The sequence below is a fragment of the Sinocyclocheilus rhinocerous genome, unplaced genomic scaffold, assembly GCF_001515625.1.
Source record: "Sinocyclocheilus rhinocerous isolate Xijiao unplaced genomic scaffold, SAMN03320098_v1.1 scaffold552, whole genome shotgun sequence".
In the NCBI taxonomy this organism is placed as follows: domain Eukaryota; kingdom Metazoa; phylum Chordata; class Actinopteri; order Cypriniformes; family Cyprinidae; genus Sinocyclocheilus; species Sinocyclocheilus rhinocerous.
In genome coordinates, this window is record NW_015625574.1 from 272,412 (window position 1) to 282,516 (window position 10,105).

Genomic DNA, 10,105 nt, shown 5'->3' on the forward strand with positions numbered 1-10,105 from the left:
AGTATAGAGCTTGAGCTAATAGCCTAGATACGAGGAAACTAGTTGTAATATAACAAAATGTTCCTTCTCCTCTTTTGCGTCTAGAATCAAAAACAAAGACTGTATTATTTACTGTGTCAAGGCACTTTATGTTAAAAGTTAAAGGGGAAGCTTTACAGCACAAACAACAAGGGTTTACATTGCCAGTATTACACTGATAATATCTACCACAAATTACAGTACTACAGTGTTTTTGGTTGGCATGCTCTTGGTTTTACTCTACCATGCTAAATACCATCAATAAACATGGTAATCATTCAATACCAGTGAATATGAAAATTATTTAATTAGCACCACAAAGTTTTATAAAAGTAAGTACTTTACAAAAGACATATATTTCTGCTTAAAGGTTCACATATAATGTGAACAAGAAATAAAATCGGCTAAAATAATAAAAAGCAAGACAATAAAGAGAGAATTATGTTGACTGAGATTTAATTAGTTTGAGCCAGCCAAATCATTAATTAAACATTATTTCATAATTTTACCTGTATATTATCCTAAAGCTTCTACTAAAAATAAATTAATAACTAAAAACAATGAATCATCCTAGCAGCATGATGAACACTGTAACAGTATTACAGTAATAATACTATAGTCCTCTGAGGTGAAGTTCACTACTGTTGATTGAGGTGCAAGATGGTGGTGGTGGTTGCGTTTGTTTAAAATAAATAAATTAAAAAATGAGAGCGAGTTTGTGGTAGTAGGGCCAGTACACTTATCCGGATGAGCGGTCTGATATAAAGCATTGCCATTGATGACAGTGAATATTAGCAAATATCTGTCAGCTGAAAGCCATGAATGACCAGTCACTCTCAAGTATTCCAGAGAGCTGTGTGATAAGCAATGATATGTGCTTCTGTAGGAAAAATGTATTTAGTTGCCAAATTCCTGGGGAAGAACTGTTAATCTTAAGAAGCGATCCATCAGTCAAAAAGGTTGTTGTTACCATGAGAGTGCAAACTACGGCAGGAGAGGTCAGTGAAGGCCGTCTGCATCATGAAACACTGTGGAGGATGTTACTGAGCCGGTGAGATCATCAGCTCAGGCAGGACACACATACAGATGTGCAGTTCTGTGAGAAAACCACGGCTCAAAATGACTTCAATACACTTAAAGGTGGGGTAAGCGATTTCTGGTAGCCAATGTTGACATTTGAAATCACCAAAACAAACACGCCCCTACCCCAAAAGGGTCTCGCCCCTATTTTGATAGCTCCGTCCCACACATACGTACGCAACCCAGGCAACGATTAGTTCTGTGAAGCAAAACCAATGTTACACCGGACGAGAGCGGCGTGGCGCAACAAAATACTATGGAACTCATTATAATCAGTGATGCTGTCTACACCATAGATATATACATGGGCGTCGCTAGGCCATTTTTAGGGGGCTATAGCCCCCCTAAAATGACTACTCAGCCCCCCTAGAATTTTGCGATTAGCTCCATAAACTGTACACGAACTCGTGATCGGCTCAGTCCCCTTTCAATTTCATATGAAAACGGCGGCAGACTTCGATTGGCTCCTCCCCGTCTTTCAGCGCATTCTTTTTCAATCCGCAGACCGCAGCGGCGCAGAGCGAGAAACAGAGGACAAGGTGTGTGTTTATCGATAGATTGCATCTGTGCAGTTCTTTGTCATAAATCCAGTTTACAAAATATCATGGGTCGCTCGGCTCGGCTAATGTCCGTCCTGTGCACTGAACTCTCTCTCCTCCACATCATGAGTAGACACACCCCTTACTGCTGATTGGCTACAAGTTTGTTTTGCTAGTCGGCCCGAATCCGTTTTCTAAAGCGTTTTTGAAAAATCGCTTACCCCACCAGGTAGTTTATTATGTCATTAACTTTATGCTTAAGAGATCTGTACACCATTTAGGCTAGATTCAAATATGCATATGATAAAAACCTTAGTATTTCTGTGTCTGAATCTAGAATGATCTGTTAGATATTATATAACCGCTGTCAGACAGATGACGAAGAACTGCAGAGAAATTCAAGCCATTGTAATTTCCTTATCATTTGACAAAAAACTACTATATAAAATTAAATTGTGTATATAAAATAATTTTATTTCGTGTCATATTTGTGATTTTTTAAATGAATTTTTAATGTAAAATTAGTTTTAAACAATAGATATTCATTATGTTGGTAGCCTGTATTCGTTATGAAAAAAAAATCATTATGAATTTGATTTAAAAATTATTTAACAAATTTTAAGAAAAATTGAAAAGTTAAGAAAGTAAAAAAAGAATTCTTGATAATATTTTTAAAATGAGAGAAATCGCCAGGGGTGTGAAGTAACGAATGACAAATACTCACGTTACAGTAATTAAGTAGTTTTTATCAGTAATTGTACTTTTTTGAGTAGTTAAAAAATTGTGTACTTTTACTTTTACTTGAGTACATTTTAAGGGATGTATTGGTACTTTTACTCCGCTATTTTCCTCCGTTTGTGGTCGTTACATGCTTATTTAAATTTTATTTTTATCCATCAACGTGATTGAATAGAGAGTAATAGGTCTCGTGACTTTCCTCAAATCAAATTGTGCATAGAAAACTTTAACCGCCAACTGTTTATCATGGCTGCTGGAAGTGCATTCTTCAAGCATCAATTCAGTCGCATCTTCCTCTAACTTAATATGTTAAGGTAAATTTCGGATTTCTGCTTACTAAATGATTTATATATATGTGTAACGCGTGTTGTTTCTATATATGAGCTCAGTACTCACTACTCAATACTCATAACTTTCCCGCAAGCGTTTCTATGGGCTGCCATAAACTTCCAGAGTGGAAGAAGAAGAAGAAGAAGAAGAAAAAGAAGAAGAAGAAGAAGAAGAAAACGGATACAATAGGTGTCTAAGCACCTTCAGTGATTGGCTCCTAATAATAATAATAATAAAGCATTTTATGTGTGCCAAATAAAATGAAAACAGAAAAAAGTCATCTCACCTAGGCTCCAAAAATACAAAAATTTAATAGCAGACAGACACCTGTGTGATAGTCTGTTATTACATTTTTGTATTTTTGGAGCCTAGGTGTGCTGACTTTTTTCTGGTTTCATTTTCAGTATTTATTTGTTGAGCACCCAGTTTGAGAGATTTTCCAGTGGTGTGCAAGCTTTTGTTTTGATTTTATAGGCACCAAAGTAGCAATGTATATACCAGTATATAAAATGCTACAGGGACTGCCATGAATACACCACGGGTCTGATTTTTTAAAGTCTTCATATTAAGTAAGACCTGCATTTCCTGTGATGGCACATGCTATCAGCCACTTCCTCAGTTCAGAATGACCTGAAATTGCAGGTTGTTATGATGGTTGGCCATTCAAAAAACACATGTATTCATCTAAGGCCTTTTTTTAAGTACTGTGACTCAATCACCACAAACTCAGCACACCTGAACATTGATAGGTGCGTAGGAAGAATAGTCCCAACAACACTGTCGAAAAAATAAAAAAATGTGATCCTGCACACTATCGGTACTTGCTAAATATTGAAGTTTATTATCACAAGCACAAGCAACATTTCGGTCTACAGTGGAGTACTGTGACTCACAAATTGGTTAGCTTAATTTTCTATATGTTTCATGTCTGTGAGGCAAACGCAGTGTTTCGGTAAAATATTTTTTTTGACGCACTCAAATTCACAGACACCGAGACGGCAGAAAGTGCACCCTCTTTGCTTTCATTATTTTACAAAAGCACAGAGTTTTGTTGTTATTGTGAGTGCACACAAATGAAAGTATACCTTTTACAGATTTGAAAGATGTATTACTCTTATCTGTATGAGCAAAAATGCCGGTGTATTTTAAGTTAAATGCAAATGATCGCACCGGCACCTCCAAGTTAACGGTCATGCAGTGAGCACGCTACTGTTCAGCTTCCACACTGCGCACAAACACTTCAATAGTGCACATTTTTCTAGATTAATGTTACAGCGAGCAGCCATGTAATGTTGCTGCTACTTACATGTTTCAGATGATAAGCCACATTTGAGGTCGATGATCGAATCGAACATTTGGATGTTCTGACCGATGTACTGTAATTACCACATAGACTAGCTGTTAATGATCTGTCCATCACAAACTATGAGACTTAGCCACTTCCTGTGGATTTTTTTTCTGCAATTAAGCGGCTAATGAAATTTTGATCGACTAAGCCTCTTTTGATCGACTAACGGTTAGTCGACGATTAGGGGGCAACCCTAATATTTAGATAATAAGATTCAGTCATGTGTGTCCAAAATTCAGTGGCTGTGTTTGAGCAAACCTCAAAATCTAGTCCAAGATTGTGACATCTCTTGACATCTCTGACATCTTTTAAAAACAACTCAGCATTTCAGTAGCCGTTGAGCAATACTGGAAGGATTTGCTGTACTCATGAGCTTTGAGTTTATATAATAGATTAAATAGTCTATTAAACTGAATCTGAATCTAACTTTTTTTTTTTTTCTACAGTTCCTTCTCCAACAAACGTGAGTGTTGTTTGTCACAATTTTGTGAATGTCCTCTTCTGGAACTACAGTAACCCAACTGAACAGCTGAAATTTGGCGTAAAGGTTGAACCTTATGAAAGGTATGTGTGTGTCAAAAGCAGCTGACCAAGAAAAAAAATACAATTTGAGAAAATGTGATATTGCTTAATCTTTCTGTCCCATTTATCTCTAGTGCTTCCCAAACAGTTGACACCCCTCAGACGTACCTTGATATCAGCAGCTACAGCAGAGATGCGGATGACGATTACTTTGTGTTCGTGACGGCACATGATGGGCAAGAGAAATCAGAAAACGTCTCCATTAGATTCACCTACAGCAAAGACTATTTTGATGAGAAAAAACATAAATATAAATGTAAGTTTTCTGAGTATAACTCAATCATATGGATACAGTAATACTGTTTATTACAGTGTTTGCAAGGCACTGTTGATGATGAAACACTATTGATATTTCGCAGACATTTTAAGACTCATTTTCTAATTATAAAACATCTGCAGTTCATTTAGCCCAAACTGTTGGTATAGTTGGCAAATCTTCCATTAAAACAGTGTAGTGATGGCATCATTAAAGGGATAGTTCACCCAAAAATGAAAAATCTGTCATTAATTACTCACCCTCATGTCATTCTAAACCCATAAGACCTTCGTTCGTCTTCGGAACACAAATTAAGGTATTTTTGATGGAATCTGAGAGCTCTCTGACCTCTCTGACCCTTTAATATTTGCTTAATTGGTGCTTTCCCTACTGCATCTAGGCCTATTTAATAATTTGTTTGTTCTTATACGGCAGCATTTCATTTACCCAGAACCAAAGCCTAAAAGAAAATGAACTTCACTAAATCTTTAACTCTCATTCTGCTGCCTTTACGCAGTGCTGCTGTTTCCTTCAAGAAATGCAAATCTATTTGGATATTTGAATTTTAGTGTTGGAATTAATTTGCTTTAGTTAAAAGCCAGATGACTTTTCTATTTCAGTTATTTCTTGTTATTTTGACTTTCTTAATGCAATATCGGCTTTTGCTTCACAAATTAAGGTATTTTTGATGGAATCTGAGAGCTCTCTGACCTCTCTGACCCTTTAATATTTGCTTAATTGGTGCTTTCCCTACTGCATCTAGGCCTATTTAATAATTTGTTTGTTCTTATACGGCAGCATTTCATTTACCCAGAACCAAAGCCTAAAAGAAAATGAACTTCACTAAATCTTTAACTCTCATTCTGCTGCCTTTACGCAGTGCTGCTGTTTCCTTCAAGAAATGCAAATCTATTTGGATATTTGAATTTTAGTGTTGGAATTAATTTGCTTTAGTTAAAAGCCAGATGACTTTTCTATTTCAGTTATTTCTTGTTATTTTGACTTTCTTAATGCAATATCGGCTTTTGCTTTTTTCAGGCTCTTTGGACTTTCCAGCTGTAAATACATCTGTCCGCAAAGATGTGATTGAAGTGTCCTTTCAGCACCCTTTCATGCTTCATAAGCAAGACATACTGAATGAAGAATTTATGTACACAGTCACACATGATGAGGTTGGAAATGCAGTTGCACAGACTCCATGTCCTTATTCAAATGTTAGTCATGTTTGGACGTTGAATTGTTAAAATCACTCTGTTCTTTTCTCCTTCCACAGCAAAAGTTTTCATACTCATGTTTTGAGGATGAGGAGCTGTGCACTGCAGAAATCCATTTCAACCAAAGCACAGCTGGACAGTGTGTTGAGCTGAAGCTTGAAGGGATGATTGCTGGTATTCCTTCATATACCTACAGAAAAGTTTGTGTCCCTCAGCAGACGCCTGAGACCGGTAAAAGCATTATCAGTTTAATTGTGTTAATTTTTTCGTAATGCAGTACAACTTTCTTATCATGCTATGAAGTGCAGGCACTGACACGAGCTGTGTTGAAATCATCGCCATCCCCTCACTGACTATTCCCCATTTCTGGGAAAGTTGCATTAAATCCGGGCCCACAAGATGTAACAGCTTCATATTCTACTCCGGCAGATTTTAAAATCAGATCTGGGTTAGGCTTTGTTCACCTAAATGTACGAAGTTTACTTCTTAAAATGGATACAGTTTGTATGGATAAAGAATGTTCTGGTAATCTCTGAAACCTGGCTTTAAAGTTCAATTACAGATAATGCCATTAATATTGAAGGATATAATGTTTTTTGAATCGATCGGCCAAAAAGAGGGGGCGGGTTAGCGATTTATATAAAAAATAGGTATGCGACAACTCTGTTGATATCTAAATCAATATCTAACAATTTGAATTACTGCCAGTCGATGTAGTATTTTCAAAGACATTAGCTCTTACTGTTGTGGGTTGTTATAGACCTCTGTCAGCAACAAATGAATCTATTTTATCTTTAATAGATTCTCTATCTAAGTTGAATTTTAAGGAAATAGTATTAATTGGAGATCTTAATTGGAACTGGTTACAGCCTTTGTCTAGTGAAGTTAAACTCTTTTTTGATACTTTTAATATTCAGCAATTACTAAATACTCCAACCAGGATAAACTTAAAAAAGCCAGATAAATCATCACTTCTCGATTTAATTTTTACTAATGCACCTTATAGATATTCAGCAGCATCCGTTTACGCACTTGATATTAGTGATCATTGTGCTGTTGCAATAGTTAGAAATGCAAAATTACCTAAGACCAAACCTCGGATAATTATAAGGCGGAGTATGTCTCAGTTTAGTGAACAAGATTTTGTCAGGGTTCTGTCACTTCTGTCTAGTGTTATTCATGGTTTTGTGACAGAGCCCTGACACTCCCATCATGTCCTGTTTTTATGTGAGCGTGCGGCTTAGAGTTTTCTCTCTTGTCTGCGTGCGTGCCTTGTTTCATGTTGGAGCATGGTGTTCGGATCCCAGCACTCATGTCTTGAGTTTCGGTTTCGTGTCGGGGTCCGGACTAGGGCTGTGTATCACCAGCAAAGCCATGATACGATACATATCACGATACAGAGGCCACGATACGATACGTATCACGATACGGCTGCACTGAATTTCACCTCAGCAGAATTTAGTAGGGATGCACCGATACTGAGCTCCTGTACTCGTACTCGTTAAAATGCCCCGATACCAAACGCCGATACCACACAGCATGTGATAAGTGCCATATTCAGACAAAGAAACACAGACAACAGACAGCAGAATGGAGTTATTAGAGATTAAAGATGTCTACGAAGTATATGTATGCAATGACTATAAAACATTCAGTATTAATGCCTGTATAGCTGATTTGTGCCAGCTGGTAAGCAAATCACGCTGAGTGGATTGAGCGCGCAGCGGCGCAGATGCGCGAGCTTGTCGAGTGAATATCCCTTTCTCACAGACATCACTGGAAAGTTTGTAGTTCGGTCGGATATGTCAAAAAGAAGTAAGTACCGTAAAACAATGCACAAGTTACTTAATGGTAGGGAGAGAGAGATAATTTTTTTATTTTATTTTAAATATACAGTATCTTTATTATAACAATTTTCTCTTAAAATACACAATTATTCACACTTCATTCAGAAACACTTTTTTCCTTCTTTTTCACATACATTTTTTTAAAAAGTCAACACCATTTTATTGTTCTCATATAGAGTACACAATACCTCATTAACACCCCAGATATCTATAAACTTTGGTAAACAGTCCACCAATTTGTAGTATAAACGTCATTTATTTTCACCCTTAAGCATACACGACTTTCTGGCGAAAGTGAAACTAACAGCCTGTGTGAAATGCGCTAGGCTGTACTGTACTTGTCGCTCTCATTCTGCACCAGTACAAATACGTGTGCGTGTTTCGCGTGTTTTGCTTGCTTCATGGGTGTTTCTGCATTATATGAGGGCTTTGGAAAATAAATCGCTGCACGTTTCAGATGAAAAAAATGCGACTTCTATTTATGAAAATATCACAGTTAGGAGATTTATAGCGAGTGGTTCCCTGCATTTTTACAGCAAATCACGTGATTACAGTACTAAGCCGCTGCAATGGAGCAGCTCTAATGCTATTAAATTAAAGATGATGTACCACAGAGCAAAAAAATTAACAGTGAAAGTAACAAAAATATGTAAAATACATTTTAATGGGCATAATTCTCATCCCTTCATCCCCAACCCTGACAGTACGAACTGGCCAAAAGAGGACTCAGCAAAGATGGTCATCTTCCTTTTCCCATCTCCCACCACCGGATTGTCCACCCGCCAGCAAATGATCCAGCAAGTAAATGCTTGCTACTTCCGTCAGCAGGGGGCTGACGTGAGGGACTTTGCCTGTGACTTCCTCATTGAGGTGGACAATCTGGACTATAGTGAGGCTGATATTAAGGAGGTCTTCAACATCTGCCTCGATCAGCCTCTCAGCCAGTAGGAGATGGAGAAGCTGGGGAATCTTGGCTTCTTGGACTTCGTTTATCATGTCTTAGTGGAAGCCCCAGCCCTCCGATGACCCATAAACGAAGAAGGAGGAAGAATGGGCCTGCTGCAGTGCCCCCAGAGGCAGCCGAAGAGTCTGCAGCGCCCCAGAGGCTGTAATGCCACTGCCTCGCTCTCGTCGGAGGAGGAGGAGGAAGAGGAAGGCTTCCTCCAACCTTCAAGGCCTGGAGGCCATCCTTGCTTCCTGCCATGCTGGCTCCGCCCCGAAACTGAATTTGAACAAGCCTTGAGTGCGGGATCCGAACACCACGCTCCAACATGAAACAAGGCACGCAGACAAGAGAGCGTACGGCTCGAGGATACTCGAAGCCGCACGCTCGCATAAAAACAGGACATGATGGGAGTGTCAGGGCTCTGTCACAAAACCATGAATAACACTAGACAGAAGTGACAGAACCCTGAAATACACAGTACATAAAATAATGACCAATATTAGATAAATGAAACATAATTAGCAAACAAACAAACACAAATGCATACACACATACACATCTTATAATAAATGTAAAATAGTTACAAATAATAAAGTACAAAAAAAGGCCAAAAAAAATAAATAAAAAAATTATAATAAAAAAACTTAACAGATTTCAAATAAGATTACATAGACAATACAATAAGAATCTAACAATCATACACAAAGAAAGCATCTAAATGCATGCAGTTTCTGTAAATGGAACATGATATTTTATCACATAATCAATCTGGTTTTAGGAAACAACAGAGCACAACCACAGCTGCGACTAGGGTTATAAACAATATCACTGAGGCGCTTGATAAAGGTCATTATTGTGTATCACTTTTTATCAATCTGTCCAAGGCTTTCGATAACGTTGATTTCAGTTTATTAAAAACTAGACTGAAACAAATTGGAATGTCAAATGATACAACCTCTTGATTTGAAAGCTACTTAGTGGGCAGAACACAATGTGTGCAAATGGAAGGCCATTCATCTGCACCATTGCAGATTATGAGGGGTATTCCTCAGGGGTCTGTTTTGGGGCCTCTGCTTTTTATTATTTATATTAATAATCTTGATTTTAATATTGGTCATTTTAATTTAGATCAAAGACAAATCAACTATCACTCAAAACCTCACAGGGTACTATAATTGATGTAGTGACAGAATATACAGAATATAAA

General features: G+C 37.6%; 1 protein-coding gene across 2 annotated transcripts in view; it reads left to right on the plus strand.

Annotated features, from left to right (window-relative positions):
* Positions 1 to 10,105, plus strand: part of ifngr1lb1 (interferon gamma receptor 1-like b1) — a 19,159-nt gene that overhangs the window by 4,591 nt on the left and 4,463 nt on the right. For both annotated transcript variants that reach the window (XM_016566796.1, XM_016566805.1), the window contains exons 2-5: positions 4,500 to 4,617; positions 4,710 to 4,891; positions 5,930 to 6,063; positions 6,165 to 6,336. In XM_016566796.1, coding sequence (XP_016422282.1) covers positions 4,500 to 4,617; positions 4,710 to 4,891; positions 5,930 to 6,063; positions 6,165 to 6,336 — 606 coding nt within the window. The remainder of the gene's footprint in view (positions 1 to 4,499; positions 4,618 to 4,709; positions 4,892 to 5,929; positions 6,064 to 6,164; positions 6,337 to 10,105) is intronic.